This window comes from Lepidochelys kempii, chromosome 9, assembly GCF_965140265.1.
Source record: "Lepidochelys kempii isolate rLepKem1 chromosome 9, rLepKem1.hap2, whole genome shotgun sequence".
Lineage (NCBI taxonomy): Eukaryota > Metazoa > Chordata > Testudines > Cheloniidae > Lepidochelys > Lepidochelys kempii.
In genome coordinates, this window is record NC_133264.1 from 82,453,564 (window position 1) to 82,473,040 (window position 19,477).

General features: G+C 45.2%; 1 protein-coding gene across 5 annotated transcripts in view; it reads right to left on the reverse strand.

Moving 5' to 3' along the window:
• Positions 1-15,650, reverse strand: part of ZDHHC15 (zDHHC palmitoyltransferase 15) — a 36,454-nt gene extending 20,804 nt beyond the window's left edge. For 3 of the 5 annotated variants that reach the window (XR_012160964.1, XR_012160963.1, XM_073361128.1), the window contains exons 1-4: positions 15,492-15,650; positions 6,855-6,881; positions 3,340-3,434; positions 713-833 (exon numbers count right to left, since the gene is read on the reverse strand). Coding sequence is in view for 3 of the 5 variants with exons in the window: in XM_073361128.1 (XP_073217229.1) it covers positions 713-833; positions 3,340-3,434; positions 6,855-6,881; positions 15,492-15,609 (361 nt within the window). In the remaining 2 variants the exon portion in view is untranslated. Of the gene's footprint in view, positions 1-712; positions 834-3,339; positions 3,435-6,854; positions 6,882-12,882; positions 12,982-15,491 lie in introns of all 5 variants that reach the window. The other 2 variants (XM_073361130.1, XM_073361129.1) reach the window with 2 other exon arrangements.
• Positions 15,651-19,477: the final 3,827 nt, after the last annotated feature.

Genomic DNA, 19,477 nt, shown 5'->3' on the forward strand with positions numbered 1-19,477 from the left:
AATTCTGCTGGGGGAAAATTCTGTACATGCGCAGTGGCACAGAATTCCCCCAGGAGTAACAACGTGTATCTGGTTGCAGAACTAGGTCCATAAGGGACAATAACTGTTGACCTCATTTATGGGGCCATGTCCTGAAGTCTTTACTCAGGCCAAACCCTCTTTGAAATGGGGGAAAAAAAAAAAAGGCGACAAGATTTGTTTCTACACATAGGTGTGGTTTGGCTTCCATATTTGAGGGGGCAGCTGCAGTCAGGCCAAAGGGGCCACATGGTCGGGGGGGGGGGGGGGGGGACATACAAATTCCATGCCTGCCCGAGCTTTCCATTTTTGGGGGTGGGAGGGTGGCAGTACTCTCCTATCCCCCCCAAGCTATGCCCATGATTCTACATTAATAACTACCGTTTCCAAACTATAACTACAGAAAGGAAGACAACAAAAGGCTAAGCCCCCGGCACTCTACTTGAAAATGTGATAAGTATTCAAGGATTTCTCGTTTTTCCCAATCAGGAGGGTTGGAGGAGGAAGCCAGGAAGGAAATCCTTTTAAACTAATAGTATTTCCTCAGCATTAAAGTTCTGAGCACTGAAATCCTTTAGCAGTATGTCTTGGCATGAGGGATTTGCTGTTACTGTCATTATACAATGGATTGCCAGCATACAATGCTTAGCATGATTGAATAGATTTATATCAACAGAGCCTCTGCTTAGCTGACCTCCATTCCCCGTTCTTGTGTACACTGGCAACTTCCTTGCAATTTCGACAAGAATCTGCCTCTGTACCTCCGGTCTCTCTTCATTTTCATAGCGCTCTTTGTCAGCATAGGACATATGGAACTAGAAGCAGAAATGATGAGAGGACCCGTTATCCATGTGTAGTACAGTAATATTTCAAATGCAGGCCAGGTTGGAAAAGCCATTATCCTCCCACCACTTCCAAAGCACAAACATTAATCACACTTAGAAGAGCTTTCATTTAGGAGATAAACAGAGAGGTAATCACTGTTGGACAGATCAACTGCTGCGGAACTAACTGATTCACTCATAAGAGATACAAACCGAAATTGAGGTCAGAGCATAATAGATTAGCTTCACTACTACATGTTGCCTTAGATGTTTTCTCTTCATTAAATAACAAATAATGATGATGATAATAATAGCGGCATTTACATTGCACTTTATGAGGCAGATTCTGTTCTCAGTTACGTTAGTTCAAATCTGGAGTATTCCACTGACATAAATTTACATCTTTGTAACTAAGCTCAGACTCTGGAGCTGTATTTTTAAACTGCTGCACAAACATTCATTAACTCAACCTCAAACAGCCTTCTGAGGTTGGTATTTTGCCAAATATTTTACCAAGGGGTATAACAAAGCATAAAGAAGTGAAGTGACTTGAGTATAGTCAGACAGTAAATCAATGACAGAGCAAAGATTAGAATCCAGGAATTCCTGGCTCCCAGTCCTGTGCTCCAGTAAGTCATGCTCTCCATCTTAAAAATATCCTAAAATTAAGAATATGATTTGTCAAGTAAATTAATCACAATCTACATTTTGGTGAAGTGGTTCTTTCAATGCCTCTTCTCCCTCTTTGTTGTGCTCTTGGACAGTGATTTTTCCATTTCTATTATCACCACAGAAGGACATTTTGCTACTGGGATAGGTGTCTCCTATGTGTACATAGGCAGGGATTGGCAAATTAAACAATAGACACATCCCACAGTCATGTAATGTCAGAATTTCACCTTTCATTTAAAACAAAAAATATGTTTTAAGCCTTCAAGGTTGCCAAACCCCCTCCATCCCCTGAAAATATGAAGCGAGTGTAATCAATTCAGTGACATTTGTCTGAGTCTGCAGATAGCCTCCAACAGAGGGCAGGCCAGCCAACACTAGAACCAGAGAGAAAAATCATCTGGCCCCACATCCACTCTAGGGGAACAACTCACATGCCTCCAAGGGTGCAACACTGCTGCTGCTCCTCAAGAGGCCCTGTCACCACTACCAGTGCACCCTTTGGGGACCTCCTGGCAGGCATGCCTAGGACTCCATATTGTTTTAATCCAGCTCTGTATACAGGAGCCAAATCTCAAGGTCCTTACTCAGGAAAAATTCTCATGGAATTGGTGTGAAGTTAGACTGAATAAGAACATCAGGATTGGTTAAATCAGAGGTGGGCAAACTACGGCCTGCGGGCCACAACCAGCCTGTGGGACCGTCCTGCCCCGCCCCTGAGCTCCCGGCTGGGGAGGCTAGCCCCCGGCCCCACCCCTGCTGTCCCCCTCCCCTGCAGCCTCAGTTTGCCGCACCGCCAGCGCTCTGGCCTGCCACTGCTGCTGGGCAGCATGGCTGGCTCCAGCCACGTGGCGGGGCTGCAAGCTCCTGCTGCTCTGAGCGGAATGGTAAGAGAGCAGGGGGTTGGATGGGGGGCAGTCAGGGGACAGAGAGGGTTAGATAGGCGTGGGAGTCCCAGGGGAGCCTGTCAGGGGGCAGGTGTGTGGATAGGGGTCGGGGCAGTCAGGGGACAGGGGTCCTGGGAGGGGGCTGTCAGGGGACAAGGAGCAGGGGCAAGTTGGATACGGGGTGGGGTCTCAGGGGGCAGTTAGGGGTGGGAGGTCCCGGGAGGGGGCAGTCAGGGGACAAGGAGCAGGGGGGGTTGGAGGTTCTGAGAGGGGCAGTCAGGGGGCAGGAAGTGGGAGGGGATGGATAGGGGCCGGGGGCCAGGCTGTTCGGGGAGGCATAACCTTCCCTACCCGGCCCTCCATACAGTTTTGCAACCCTGATGTGGCCCTTGGGCCAAAAAGTTTGCCCACCCCTGGGTTAAGTGCTTAGGGATCAAAGACATTAAAAGATGTAAATTAATAATAATAAATCCCATTATCCTCAACCATTTAAAATCCTGTTAGCTCCTAAACCACTTGAAAGTAAAGCAACATCATGCCTGCTTTAAGCTCCCTAGACAGCTTAATTTAAACAATTCTCAGAACCGTTCAACTGCACTCTTTCTTATGGACAGCCACAGACATGTTTCCATCTAACCAGGAAGACTCATCAGTTGTCCTTGGCCACAGTAGTATAGGTGGATTTCTTGAATTCTCCCTTTGTCTCCACTTTCGTCTTAGGCTTGCCATGGATGAAAAGTACTTAGGCCTGGGCTACACTAGGGTGTGGGGGGTGTGTGTGGGTGTGGGTGTATGTTTCGAACTAAGATACACAGCTTCAGCTACACTATTCGTGTAGCTGAAGTATCATAGTTCGACTTACCTGGCCGTCTTCACGGCAGTGAGTCGACCGTGGCAGCTCCCCCGTCGATCTGGCGGGTAGTGAAGACGTAGGCCCTTACCTTTTTATCTGGCTGCAGCGGGAGAGTAAAAACGGACTTCCAGTATGTCCACACAAAGAGCACAAAGATGACATGGAATATGATGAGGTAGGCCACTAAGAGAAGAAAAGAATAATGAATCATAAGCAGAAGTCCCTCTATACTCTTCACCATTCAGGGTGCTTCATTTTAAAAATATTATGCTCCAATGGAATTTTGTATCATGGGAAAAATCAAATATCTTATGAACTGTCAACTGCAGCTGTCAGAGCTCATGTGACAAAGCAAAATGGGAAAACATTTCTTTTCAGCAAGTAGGCAAAACAGGAAATGATCACAGCTGTGAGGCAGGGTTATAATTCATAGCGATATCTTTATCATATGAAAAACAAGGTACCTGGAGCAATCTTATTTCAATATACAAACTTCTTTACTTGAAAGAATTTGGGAGGACATGAGATATTGAAATGAGGCATATGAAGAGACTCAGAAGGGCAAAGGGCAGTTCTGCATCAGCTTTGCAAAGCGCTTGGATATTTTTTTAAATGCTTAAACAAAACTACAATATTAACTACAGTTATATCCATGGGCAGTGGGTAGCATAGGCAGGGGAAGGCTGTGCCTCCCCAAACAGCCTGGCGTGGCCCTGCCGATGCTCCGCCCCCAAGACCCCTCCTGCCTGCTTCCAGTTCCATTTCTGCTCTTTTGTGGTGGAGACGCTGGGACAGGCAGGCTGGGGATGGGGCCACACTGCACTGCCCGTCCGTCCAGCCAGTGCTCTGGGGCTAGGGGTGCTCCAGCTGTGCCGCCCACCCACCCAGCGCTGGGGCTGAGGGCGTGCTGTGGAGGGAGTGGTGCTCTGGGCTCCAGCGGGCAGAAGTGGAGGGGCAGAGCCTCAGGTAGACGGGGAGGGGCCAGGGGCTAGCCTCCCCCCCAACGGCATGTTCACCCGCCACTCTTGGTTATATCTGCAATCAGGAGACAGCCTTATTTCTAAGTCTGTCACTTAAATAGATGCAAATATGTGCTTTTCCTGATCATGTTGAACTCAGAATTAATATGACCACCACAGGAAGAGTCAGAAGGCTATAGTCCAAGACAAATCCTGTTTCCCTACTTATATTTTATGGAAATTTAGCTAGTGTAAAGGCTGAGTACACACTTGAAAATTTGGCCCTTTCAATGTGAATAATAAGTTATCCACTCGGGGAGGGTACGTTATTGTTATCTTAAGTTTATTTATTTGAAGTGTGCTCATCACACTGCCTTTAGGCGTGCACACAAATTAAACTAAACTAAAAAAAAAAAAATCTATTGCAGAGCTGGGAATAGAACTCAGGTCCCCTGATTTCTGGTCTTGTTTCTTATCCACAAGATCAACCTTCTTCAGATAGCTTTTTTGCACAATTCTATGCAATATGAGATTACACCTTCCTCTGAAGCATCCATGTCGCCCACTGTTGTTGATAGAATGCCTATTTAGATGCATTATTGATCTTCCCAGTGTGTCATTCACTATATATAGATATAGAGCTAGAATATAGTAATTTAGGAAGTAATGTAGGATTCTCTGTGCATACCAATAATATACATGGTATGTACACATGTGGTGGACTGAAAAAATTCTGAGAGGTTGAGATGTCCTAAAAGCTCTATTTCACAGAGAAATACTTCACAACCCTTCCAAGACATTTTCCCTGCTCCTTCCCAGGATTTACTGAGTGACATCAGTAAAGAATTTCTACTCTGGTAGTGCAAAGTAGCCTTAAGCAATAAGAAACTCATCTCAGGAGTAATGGAATTCACACTGGAAATGGCTCCCACTGGGGCAGATCCAAATACTCCACTGACTTCAGATAAAACAGTGTACTGCTTTTGGGGGCACATATTTTTAAAGAACATTGGCAGAATGAAAGAGACATAACTAAGGGATGCTAGTTATTTGGGAGTGACAAGCCACTAACTCATTCTGTGGTATCCCAGCAGGATAGGGCAAGCACTCAGTCATTCTTAAACTGGCATTTAAGGAGATAACTCTTGCTGAAGGTTTAGTTATGCTGGTTAGGTGGCACAGAGGGGCTTCTCTGGGAAAAAAGGATCAGGGTGAGCAAACTTTTGTCCAGGGAACTTAAATGCACAGTGATTTAAGTTCACTGGCAAACTTTACAAAATAAGATACATTTTGCTGGATCCTCATTAACCTATTGCCATGTTTTCTACATTTCTTTTGTGACCACTTAAAATACTGGAGCAGTACTTTGCTGCAAAGAGAACCTGCTTGGTGCAGCACTGAAAGAGGGGGCCATCTGGGAGTGAGTTACAGCTCTCCAGTTCTCTGCCTTGGAAGCTGCTCGTCTGTTCTGGCTGACATGGGTTCTCAAGGGCCAGTCTGCCAGATGAGGATCAGTAAACCTGCTACTCCTCCCCATCCCCTGGGATGGGTTGTGTGGGAGCTATGTATGCCAGCTATACACCTGCTGGGGACTCTCCCATGCTGTGGAAATCTCCAGCAGGGGAGACAGTGCCAGAATGCATCTCCTCTGTACCATTAAAGTAGCACAAAAGGGATGGAGCAGGACAGAGAATCTGGCTCAAAGGACCAAATGGCAAAACTCCCATTGACCCCCATAGCACAGGGTTGGGATTTAACCCACTGACAGTACGTGCCAATGGTAGCTCTGTCTAATCCTGCCTGCTCCTCCTGACTGATTTATTCAGTGACCTTGTAGTTCTGTTTCTGCTTCTGCTTCCATAAGAATAAACTTTCACATTACTGAACGAATTTGAAGAAGGTGCATGCGAACAAGGAGAGTGCAGTGGTGAACTAGTAATGGGACATAAAACCTTTCACCCCTAGGCCGCTAGTTGTAATTCATATAGAGACTGTAGTTTGAAAGTCATTATCATTCAATGGCCGCCCAGGGGCCTATGGAAAATGAGTTTAGTGGTCTTGGTCGAGAGATGTCTATTTTACAAAACCATTACAAGTGGCATTAAATGATACAGCAATGAAGAACATTAATTGGGGCCACAGGGACTGAACTACTGTTTAGAGATAGTATTTTTACAGAAAAAGTAGGATAGTGTGTGTGAAGGTGCTTTGGGAGCATGCCTGTTGCCCGTGCTGTACTTGTTCTGGGAATAAACAGAGGGTTTCCACTTCCAGTTGGCACCTTTCACTAGCACGGAGAGAGGTTAGAACACTTCTCTTGATACATGCTGTACATATCCTGGTAATCTGCAATCGGGGGAAGGAAATATTGAAAGAGTATGATGGTTTAATGGAATTCTACAAGAAGTTATTGTTTGTAGTCTGCTGGAGCATGGAAATGTTTGCTTTTAAATTTTCTTGTTACTGAACTGAAAGATCCTACTATTTGGAGATTCAGCACAAATACCCTTTCCCTTCCTTCTCTTGAGAGCTGTATGTACATAAATATACAAAAAATGATTTTCAACTGCTTTCTTTTAAGTAGATGTTTGTGCACTTTTGGAACTATGGACAAATGCCAAGGTATTTAATAAAATTCACCTACCTTGTTCTACAGGATTGGTTAGAGTCACTGAAAAAGAAAAAACAACTATATGTTTATGCAGCAGATGAAATTCCCAAAGAAGTCTATAATCTTTTCTAAAACAAAATAAAAATAAAAAAAAGAATTTCAATATGCTAGAAGACCAAAAAGAAATGATTCCCAATTTTTATCATTAAACCATGATCAGACATAACACTACACCTGGGAAAGCAGCTCTTTTCATTTATTCCCTTGAATGGGCTCCATAATAAAAAGTTCAATCATCTTAGTTACACCATTTTCCATTCCAACAACATGTAATTTTTCTCAGGAGTCCCAATGGTATTGATGCCTGCAGATAATCAGGGCTCCTCTAACAGCCTGTCCAAATAACATCTTCACTTATTTACTGATATGCCTGCTTGGAGCTAGTTTACAGCTGCTTTCATTTCTACATTGGAAGTCTTGTTTACTAATATCCATGGATAGTACAGTTAATTTTGTATTAATGTAAAATTAAAGTAGACTGTCATGGCCTAGCCAGGTAGCCAATCAGTGGTACTCTGCAATGACACAGTGTCTTACTTGGACCCATCTAGCTGCAATCTGGATTAACAGGGCACCAAAAGCACTATGGAGCTCACTGCTTGCTTCAGCCTGCAGGGAGGAGGGGTACATTGCTCAACAGCTACTCTGAGTACAGAGCAGTTGCCCCTGAGGAGGGAGGGGGAGAGCTGTGAGAGCTTTGTGTTGCTCAGCAATTACCCCTCTAGGTTGATTTAAGGAGTGGCAAAATTGACAGGATGCAATAGGAGATCTGCCCAGTTCTCAGCTGGTGGTTAGTGGCTATGAAGCGGACCCTTGTTAGTGGATAAAAAGAACAAATTCTCAGGAAATGCACAAGTGTCATTAGCCACAATACATTTTTGGTAAAGAAACTAAGGTCCAAAAAGATCCTGTCATTTTAGCTGATACTTCTCCCTCATTTCCAAAATTTGTCTCTTCTCTCTCTGGGGAGGGAACAAGATTAAAAAACCTCTGTTTCAGAAATTTGGGTGTTTTTGAACTCTGTTACAAGTAAGGCAAATATTTCTAAAACTGACAGTTGAATAAAAACACAGTTACCCGCCTAGGAAACTGAAGTTACGCAGGTCACTTTACACATATGATCAGACAATGAGATACAGCTTAGCATGTGTAACCTCTGATTTTTTTTTAAAGTTTCAACACCTTTTGGCAAACACTCATAAACCAACAAGTTTTTGGGCTGTGACTTCATTTGCTCCAACAAGCTAAACCTAGTGGGATCAAGACAGTATTTAAAAGGGAGACTTCTCCAAGGAAACACACTGGGTTCTACAGGAAGAGATACTGATGAATTAAGAGAAGTTGTTGGTACATATTGTGGTATTAAGGAGCTCCTACTACTCTTGACTGTCCTGGGGTCATATGATTTAGATGAAGAGTTATAAATGCTTACGTTAGAATGATAACACACAATCTCTTATGTCAGTAGCAGGCACCATAAAAGTTTAGACGACAGGGTAAAGCCACCTTGAAAACTGAGCAGATCTGATCCACATTTATCTAGAAACAATGGCTAGCCCCTCCATGCCATTTTTAGAGTCATTATTCAGCTTCTGGGAAAACATCAATGCTCTGGCCTTTTGGAACTCCCAATGTTTCCAAAACAGCTGCAGTTTCTACCTGGGTAAATAAGACTTAACTACATCAGGTTTAATCTCATCAATTTATCTGATACCCATGACAGAACATAACTCAGGTCCAACCCCTTATGCTGAGGGCAGGGCTGAGTAAACCTGGACCATCCCTGACAGCTGTATGCTTAACCTGCTCTTAAAAATCTCCAATAATGGGGATTCCACAATCTCTCTTGGAAGTCTATTCCAGATCTTAACTACCCTTACAGTTAAAACATTTTCTAATATCTAATCTAAATCTTCCTTGCCGCAGATTAAGCCAATTACTTCCTGTCATACCTGAAAGCCCTCTTTATAACCACCTTTAACACACAGGAAGACTGTTATCAGGTCCCCCACTCAGGCTTCTTTTCTTAAGACTAAACATGCCCAGTTTTTTTAGCCTTTCCTCACAGGTCAGGTTTTCTAAATCTTTTATCGTTTTTGTTGTTTTCCTCTGGACGCTCTCAATTTGACAAGATCTTTTCTAAAGTGTGGCCCCCAGAATTGGACACACTACTCTAGCTGAGGCATGAGCAGTTCTGAGTATATCAGGACAATTACCTCCCATTTAACATTCCTGTTCGTACACCTCAGAATGACATTAGCCATTTTTCGCAACAGCATCACATTCAGTTTGTGATCCACTATAACCAACAAATCCTTTTCAGCAGTACTTCCATCTAGCCAGTTGTTCCCCATTTTGTAGTTGTGCATTTGATTTTTCCTTCTTAAGTGTAGTGCTCTGCACTTGGTTTTACTGAATTTTGTCTTGTCAATTCCAGACCACATCTCCAATTTGTCAAGGCCATTTTGAATGCTAATCCTGTATTCCAAAGCACTTGCAATCCCTTCCAGCTTGGTGTCATCCACAAATTTTATAAGCATACTCTCCATTCCATTATCCAAGTCATTAATGAAAATACTGACCAGTACCTGACCCAGAATTGACTGCTGCAGGACCCGACTAGAAACACCCTCCCAGTTTGACAGCGATCCATTGATAATTACTCTTTGAATATGGTCTTTCAACCGGTTCACATGGAAAATACAAATTAGAATAGGAACTGAGATGTATTGCATATGTTGATAAAGATGGCTTTTGTTAATGCCATGCTATCTGGTACTTTTGAGCTGTAGGCTATTTGAAATCAGCTAAGTAATCAGGTTTTTATAGTTGAAAAATACAGCAAAATTTATCATTTGCCTATGCATGGTCACTTATTCACATCTGAATATGCAATATCCTCTTCCCTTTTCTTTGGTTCTTTGAAAATCAGCACTACGAGACCTCACTAGCATTACACAACTGCTGCCTGGCTCCCTCCTAAGGCTCATTTTGATGCCCACAGTAGGACCCCCCCATGCATCATAAGTCCAAGGTTCTGCTTTAGTGGGAGTGGAAGCTTTAACCCAGGGACTGGCAACCTTTGGCACGCGGCCTGCCAGGGTAAGCCCCCTGGTGGGCCAGGCTGGTTTGTTTACCTGCCGCATCCACAGGTTCGGCCGATCGCGGCTCCCACTGGCCGCGGTTAACTGTTCCAGGCCACTGTGGGAAGCAGTGGCCAGCACATCCCTCGGTCCGCACCGCTTCCCACAACTCCCATTGGCCTGAAGTGGCAAACCGTGGCCAGTGGGAGCCGTGATTGGCCAAACCCGCGGATGCGGCAGGTAAACAAACTGGCCCAGCCCATCGGGGAGCTTACCCTGGTGGGCCGCATGCCAAACATTGCCAATCCCTGCTTTAACTCTATGGTTTTGCAACAGTTTGTTCTTTTCCCTCTTCCTTGACGTGGCATAATATTCACACCTCCAGCACCCTCATTCCCTATCATTCTCATGCTGTGGTAGCATCCACCAGCCAGTCACTGGAACCAGATCCCCTCTGAAGCATGGCTTTATATCCAAATCAGGCAGCAATAGCTGCAGTGATAATAGCGTGAGATATTCCCTCTGGAATAGAGTACATCACCTCTACACCGTTTCAAACTCACAGTGGTACTATGTTACAGAATCTGTTTAAAAGAAAAAGAAAAATTGTATTATGCCAAGAGTTCAGAAGGGCCAACTTTGTGCTCTAAGCATCAGTTTTCAGATATGTGCATTCCCTAGAAAAGCAGATTCAAATCCTAAGAGCATCAATTCAGCCATTCATCCTTCCAATACAGATAAACTAAGTTTCATACAGTTATTGTGTTTGTGGTGTGTGTGTGTGTGTGTGTGTGTGTGTGTGTGCATGCATCTCTTTTAGGTGAAATTTTAGACATTGAGGTCCTGTCTGCTCTGCATGGGCTTTGAAGAGACCAATGGTTTGACCAAGAACACAGGAAACAAACTTCTTCCCTCACTGTCACCCTGTTTGAAACACTTCACCCAGTTTGTGGCTGCAGAACAATCTACAGTTGAAAAGCATGATATGGGCCTGTGGAAGTAGATAAAGGGAATTTGGATGCTGACTTTAATGGGAGTTGGATTTGATCTTATAAGAACTAAATATTATTATTACTAAACTTATATAGCCCTTCTATCAAAACACTTTCCAAAACTCCAATGGTACTTTAGGTACATATTTTGTTAACCTCTTTATGTCATTGGGCTAATAAACCACTGACCATATCTGCGCAGCTGGGGGCTAGTCTCTTTAAATTAATTCCTAAAAGGAATTACGTAGTTCTAATCTCAGTAAAAGGAGAATAAAAAAGAGTCCTGGGGTGGCTTCTCTTGACTACGTGTTGAAATGAAACAACAAATGCAGGGCAACTTCCTTGTACCTAGTCCAACTGTAGAAAAACAAAAATAGATCTTACCATGGTTACTGCCTTGCCTACCACCAGTACAGTCCTTCTGAGCACAAGACAAGCAAATGTTTCTGCAGTTTTGCCACTCCCCTTGTTGGGGTCTGGTTCAAGAGCCTTCTAGGTTAGGAGGAGACCAGAAAGCAGCTCTTTTCTCATCTCAGAAACATCCCTCACTCCTCTCTCATGACCTCTCCTTCCTTTATTTGGCTTTACCCCAATAAAGAGGTACAGCCATCAGTTCCACCTCCCCGTCGCTTAACACACACAGCTGTCAGCTCTACCCATCTCTTTTAGGTACAGTGTCTTCCTTTCTGCCTAGTGAGGAGGTTTAACTCCTTCTTGGGTCACATGATGGGCACATAAGTGGTGGCCCATGAAGTGACTCAGGCTTTGCGATGCCTTTTAGGTGCCTAGAAAAATCACACGAATGCTGCTGAGATCCAGAAAGCCTGAGTTAGGCACCTAGGGTCCTTACAAAATGAATGAGGAAGGATAGGCTCCTTAGATTACTTAGGTTACTCTGAAACCGCTCCTTAGATTGTAATCCACAAAGCCAGCATGCTAGGTGGGGAGCCACCTAAACTAGCCAATGAGAGATGCTGACCAGAGAGCCCGGCCCCTCTCACAGAGATAAGCACTTAACTATGGGCTGCAAGGAGGCATCTTTACTAGTGATCCAGGACCCAGAGAAACATAGGCATTTGGTCACCAAAGCTGCACATGGGACCCAAACCAAATGACAGGAGGATCAGGAAGACTTTCCATATAGCCTGTAGTCTAATGCACAGGGTAATCCTCCAGGATGCTGGAGACTCTCCTGATTCAAGTCCCCCTTCCTACTGAGGGGTAGAAGGGATCTGAGCAGGGATCTGACAGGAGAGTGCTCTAATCACTAGGCTATGGAGTCATTTTAACTCTTTCTTTGGCCCAATTACTATTTATTATTCCATTGTTTAAATCAGTGGTTCCCAAACTTGTTCTGCCACTTGTGCGGGGAAAGCCCCTGGCGGGCCGGACCAGTTTGTTTACCTGCCGCGTCTGCAGGTTTGGCCTATCACGGCTCCCAGTGGCTGCGGTTCGCTGCTCCAGGCCAAAGGAGCAGCGATCGGCCGAACCTGCAGACACGGCAGGTAAACCGGCCCGCCAGGGGTTTTCCCTGCACAAGGATCTGAACAAGTTTGGGAACCACTGGTTTAAATTAAAGTGGAATGCTTTCAATAGGAGCGACTGAGGAAGACCTACATCAGGATATTCCATAGATTGGTGACTAGGGCACTCACCTGATCTATCTCTGGCACCTAGAGAAAGGCTGCAGTGCACATACCTAGAGGTGCTGAATGAGTTTAGGCAACTATTGATTTAGGTGGTAGCCAAATAGAAGTTTTAAGGGCTGCAATGGTGCTTAAAAACAGGACTCAGGTGCTTATAAATGGGATGTAGGTGCCTAAATACCTTCATAGATTGCACCCAGACATCCTACCACAAAGTGCTATGGAAATGTTAAATACTATTACATGCATCATATTATTTTAAACTTCCCTGCAAACTTACTAATAATCACTTTAGCCTCTTAGGTAGTACTGCGACAAAGCAATTTATTGCAGACAGCACTCATTGTTCTTATAAGTTGATCATTCAAATAGCAAAAGCCTAGGTTAGATAAAGAGACAAAAGAAATTGGTCTGCATTGCACAGCATCACTCACTATTCTTTATTTAATTTAAATGAAAACCACCTTTAAATACGGTTCAGGGTCCATTAACATGAAATTTTATTGGAGGTCTGTGTCTCCCCCAACCCCCTCAACTTCATATTTATTTTTATGAACCCATCGCCATAGCATCTGAAAATATGAGATTCAGATTCAACTCCACATTCAACAGCCAACAATACCAGTTCAACATTAGCTAAGAAAAGAACTCAGTCATGAATCTGGGGTAGTGGGATGCCCAGTGCACCACAAACATTCCCCAAATTAATCGCATCCTGGAACTGGCATACTAATGGAAAAAGCAAAAAAACTTTAAAAACAGACTCAAATGAGAAACCGCAGAACTGGAATTAATTTGCAAACTGGACACCATCAAATTAGGCTTGAATAAAGACTGGGAGTGGATGGGTCATTACACAAACTAAAAACTATTTCCCCATGCTAATTTCCCCCCCTAATGTTACTCACACCTTCTTGTCAACTGTTTGAAATTGGCCATCCTGATTATCACTACAAAAGGTTTTTTTCCTCCTGCTGATAACAGCCCACCTTAATTGATTTGTCTCATTAGAGTTGGTATGGCAACCCCCATCTTTTCATGTTCTCTGTGTGTGTGTGTGTGTACATATATATATATATATATATATATCTTCCAACTGTATTTTCCACTCCAGGCATCTGATGAAATGGGTTTTAGCCCACGAAAGCTTATGCCCAAATAAATTTGTTAGTCTCTAAGGTGCCACAAGTACTCCTTGGTTTTTTGGGGGTTTTTTTTTTTTGCTGGTACAGACTCACATGGCTACCTCTCTGAAACAAATATATCTGTCATTAGAACAAGTCACTTTCTACATCTAAGGTTACATCTATAGTACCAACTGCGGGGTGTGATTCCCCTGCTTGTTTACACATACTCCCCTCTGCTACTGCAACTGTATAGACATAGTAAGATGCAAAGAGCAGAGCCACCTCCCCAACTCTCCTGAAACTCATGATAAATGACATTCCCTGTGGACCCAACTGTGCCAACACAAGACCAGATGAATCATCCTATTAAGACTCAGTAATACTAGCAGAATCAGGGTCCTTATCCATAATAACTTCACAAATAATGGTGTGTTTGTGAGCTACTGCTCTTGCATGGGACAATGCAAACCTAAAGTTAGTCACTGTTACCCCGTCTCGCACTTCTGAGATGAGAGCCAGTGCAAGATCAGTGGTGACAGATGTTGTGTCCAAGTGACCACAGATGTTGACCAACTGGTCTATATCTGGATGTGTCTCTTTTCTGGGTAATCTACTCAACAAGAATTTAAAGGGCCCATGCGCAAAGAATTTATTTACGGCCAAACGTGCAGCTTAGAACAAACACTGCTACTCTCACCCCGCATATGAATGCTGCTTTTACTACCATCATAGTGCTGTCAACTCTCATGGTATCACAAGTCTCAAAATATTTAGGGTTTTGTGTCAAGCCCAAGCTCTTGGAGTCACACAGTCATAAGAATCTCAGCTTTTATTTCTTTAAAAAAAAGATTCTAGCGTTCATGGTTGCAGGAAAAAGCTTGAGCCTTTACTCAAACCCCAGAAGAGAAATAATAAGCATCTAAAAACTATTATTTTTACAGTTGCCATTATTCTGGGGGGCCTAAATAGTGATTTTTAAAAAACACTTAAGAGTTGACAGTTTGTGTCTCCCCATCTCCTCCCCAGTCTGGAAGGGAATGAATCCTCCCCATCCCCCCAGGCTGGGGCCAAATATTTAGGCTCTTTCCTCTTGCCAGACTCTCTTCAATCCCCCCTCTCCTTCTGGGAGACCCCACATACACACCCCACTCATATACAGGATGGGGGGAAATACGGGGGTGTCAGCTTCTCTCTCACCCCAGGTTACTGTCGCTGCTTCACACAATCACATTTATTCATCCAGTGCCCCCTCAATCCTGTTCCCCAGTCCCCCAAGCAGAACTTCACTCCTCCACTCACCCAAATTTCAGGTCCCTGGCCAGGCACAAGCAGAACCCCCCCAGCCCACCCAGGCAGAGCCCCCCACTCGCCCGGGGAGAGCTCCCCCCAGCCCACCCAGGCCGAGCCCCCCACTCGCCCGGGGAGAGCTCCCCCCAGCCCACCCAGGCCGAGCCCCCCACTCGCCCGGGGAGAGCTCCCCCCAGCCCACCCAGGCCGAGCCCCCCACTCGCCCGGGGAGAGCTCCCCCCAGCCCACCCAGGCCGAGCCCCCCACTCGCCCGGGGAGAGCTCCCCCCAGCCCACCCAGGCCGAGCCCCCCACTCGCCCGGAGAGAGCTCCCCCCAGCCCACCCAGGCCGAGCCCCCCACTCGCCCGGGGAGAGCTCCCCCCAGCCCACCCAGGCGGAGCCCCCTCCCCCCCACTCACCCAGGGAGAGGCCCCGCCCCTCCACCAGCCCAGCCGGGCAGAGCCCCCCCACTCACCCAGGCAGAGCTCGCACACGTAGGCGTAGTAGGACCAGAGCACCACCAGGGTGATGATAACGACCGGCACCCAGGCGAGCACCCGCTGGCAGCACCGCAGCCCCCTAGACAGAGCCATCTTCTCCCCAGCCCCATCCGCATCGGCGATCCATAGAGAGGGGCTGGCGCAGGGCGGGGAAGCCGGCGGCTCGGAACTCCACTGAGGAGGCCTGGCAAGCCGCGGCTAGCGGAGGTCTGGCGCCGCTGGCCATTGCGCCGCAGCGCCACCTGGCGGGGACTGCGCTGGCAGTGCACAGCAAAGGCCGTTCCCGCAGAGCGGGGGGAGCCGGGGCAGGGCGGAGGGCGCTGCGTGGGGAAGGGCAGGCGGGGAGCGTGGCCATGGGCAGCGTGGTGGGAGCCCTGCTGGTAGGTGAGACGCAAGGTGGGCGGGACCATATCGTTCCCCTGTTGGGCCAGAGAGAACTGGAGCTGCCTGGAGCCAAGGAAGAGCTTTGGGAAGGGCCAAAGGGTCTCTCGCCAACAGCAGTTGGTCCAGTCACCAATACAGTGGAGTCGCATCTTAGGCAGGGGTGAGGTTCTAAGGTCAGCGGCTAAAACGAAAATCACGTATAATCAAAATTTCCCTTGAAAATCCCTTAAATCGCCCTTAAAGTACAGTATACACGAGAACAGGGGTCGGCAACCTACGGCACACGAGCCCATTTTTTTTTAAATGGCACACTGCAGGTCCCGGCCGCCAGGACCCCAGGCCGGCCGCGGGCTCAGGGCGGCCGGGACCCCAGGCCGGCCGCGGGCTCAGGGCGGCCGGGACCCCAGGCCGGCCGCGGGCTCAGGGCGGCCGGGACCCCAGGCCGGCAGGAGCTGGCGGACAGAACCCCTGGCCACCAGCAGGCTGAGCCGGTCAGCCCGCTGCCAGTCTGGCAGGGGTGAAAGTAAGGCGGTATGGGGTACCGGTAAAAGATAGCCGCCTGTACCGGCCTTTACTGCCTTAAAGTGCTGCCGTGGCAGCGCTTTAATGTCGCTGCTCTTTTTGCGCCACCCCCCTCGGGAGCCCTGCCAGGTCCCTACTGTCAGGGCCACCAAACCGGGGGGGGGACCACACGACGCAAAAAGAGCAGTGGTGTTAAAGCAGGGCGCTTCAAAGAGCTGACGCAGCAAAGGGACCTGCTTAAAGCGCTGCCATGGCTTTAACATCCCTGCCCCTTTTGCCCCCACCCTGGGCTGCTGCCGCTGATGGGGGGGGGAGCAAAAGGAACAGCTACCCCTGGACAGCGTGGGCAGGCTGGCAGCAGGATGTTGACCCCCACCTGTTCCGCCCGAGGCCCCACCCTATTTAACGTGGGGAAATAGATTCAATATGTGTAATGACCCAGCCACTCCCAGTCTCTATTCAAACCCAAGTTAATGGTATCTAGATTAACTAGACTGTAATGACCCAGCCGCTCCCAGTCTAGTTAATCTAGATACCATTAACTTGGGTTTGAATAGAGACTGGGAGTGGCTGGGTCATTACACATATTGAATCTATTTCCCCATGTTAAGTATCCTGACACCTTCTTGTCAACTGTCGAAATGGGCCATCTTGATCATCAGTACAAAAGTTTTTTTTCCCTCTTGCTGATAATAGCTCATCTTAATTAATTTAGTCTCTTACAGTTTGTATGGCAACTTCCACCTTCTCTGTATATAGATAGATAGATAGATAGATAGATATAGATAGATAGATACACACACACACCCCTACCTTCTTACTATATGTTCCATTCTATGCATCTGATGAAGTGGGCTGTAGCCCATGAAAGCTTATGCTCCAATACATTTGTTAATCACTAAGGTGCCACAAGTACTCCTGTTCTTTTTGCGGATACAGACTAACATGGCTGCTACTCTGAAACCAAAGAAAAATAATTTCAGCATGATCACAGGGTAACTATGGGAACTGCATCCGTAATAAAGAGCCCTATTCTAAGGGCTGGTATAAAGTCAACATTGATTTATGTGGCACCGGGATACTGCTTTCAGGCAAAACCAGTATCTTATGTTTATCATGAAATATAAATATAGAACAAATTTCAATTTTCTACAATAATTTATTCAGTCTACACAAATCAAGGAATCAGTATCAATTTCATCCCTCAAAGGGTAGTATTTCCCATGAAAAAGAGGTCTGAAGGAAATAGACATTAAAATATTTTCAGTCACATTGCCCTTTTAAAAACTGTCATATAGCAAGCCTCAAATGACATTTCTCCCTACAAAATGCTATAGAAAAAAAATCAAGCTGTGCACAAACTACAATACACATTTAAAATGATGTACTAACCCAAAAGAGAGAAGTTTTGCAGACCATTTCACCCTCGTTAAAGTGGAAATTCTGGTGTACCCTTAAATGTGGTGACACTACCGCTCCTTCATAATGTTGCTGTGCCACAGCATTAGGGTCAAGGGCTGGTGAATATCTTAATTCTGTATTTTCTGGTTTTCAGAAGTTTAACTATAGGAGACCTTGACATTCTGGGAAGGTATAAAGCACACATTTGGTCAATCTTAACTCTGTGTTAAGAACATTTATGGGTAGTGAATAGCTCTGTAATTAAAGCTGAACAAAAATAAATAAAAAAAAACCATGACAGTTTTCAAAAAATTCAAAATGTTTTGTTTCAAAGTTTTGAAAAGGAATTGAGATAAAAAATATTCATGACATTTTTACTAAAACATTTCAGCTTCAAAATATTTGGTTTTCTGTTTTTTCACCCCCTTATTTCTCCTTTCTCTGCCTTTTTTTCCCATTTTGCCCCTGAAAATCAGAGGGGGAAAAAAAGGTGAGGTTAAAGAAAAACTGAAAATTTGCAATTTTGTTTTTTATTTTAAAAAATTAACAAAAAATGAAATTTTCATTTTTGAAAAAGATTTTTAATAAAGAAATATTTACATTTGAAAACTTTCAACCGGCTTTATATGAAATGCATTGACCAACGCCACATATATTTGGCATATTGGCTCTAAATTCTGCAGCAATGTTGATTGATTACACAACCATTCAACTGCCTGCAATGTAAAGAAATTGTTCCGGAAGAAAAGCTACCATGTGAAACTAGAATACTGCAAATACATTTTTTTTTTTTATATGCAGCATAATGAAGGAACAGCACCCACCTTACACAGTCCTCTGAAACTGCTTGCCATAGCTAGACCCCCTAAGTGGGCTATCAAAAGCCTTCCTTCCCTTCATACACTGCCCCAGCTTAGTTAAGATCTCCTGTCAGACTTCTGCCACAAGCTTTTAGCACTAAAGCATCTCAGGCCCCAATTCTGCAAGGATTTAAGCATGTGCAGTGACTTCGGTGGCACTACTCACAGGCCATAAAGTTAAGTACGTGTAAATCCTTGTAGGACTGGGGTCTTAGTGCCTCAAACTGATTTTGTTTCCTCCCTTCCTCAGTGGAGTGGATATGAGCAGCTGTTTCCCCAGGAATTGAAATGGGGGGGGGGGATTTGAATTTACAGGGGGTGGGGGATGTCAGGGTCGATGAGGGGTGAGACTGTGAGGGTGAAGGTGGGCTGTATGGCACCACAGTAAAAACATAAAAATGTTTCATGACCATTTTATTAGATTTAACTCAGGTTTTAAAAAAAATCACACAAATTAAGGTTGGCTACTCAAGCCTTCTATGAAGAACTAAGTCTACATCCTTCGTGGTTTCTTGTTATAATTTTGCACAACTCTGTTAATGAACTTCTTGAATGCAATGCGTTCATCTTTGGTGGCCTCTCATCTGTCCAGTACTTCCATTCCTTCAATTGATATGCTCATTAGTTCATTCACATGATCAGACAGAAGGCGACTTCTTTCAGAACACAAAATTCTATTCAATGATGAAAAAGAATGCTCAATTGTAGCTGTTGTGACTGGGAGTGGCAAGAGATGAATTTCTACTTCTTTCATCCCAGGAAAGATAGCACAAAGATCGGGTTGAGCCACTAGT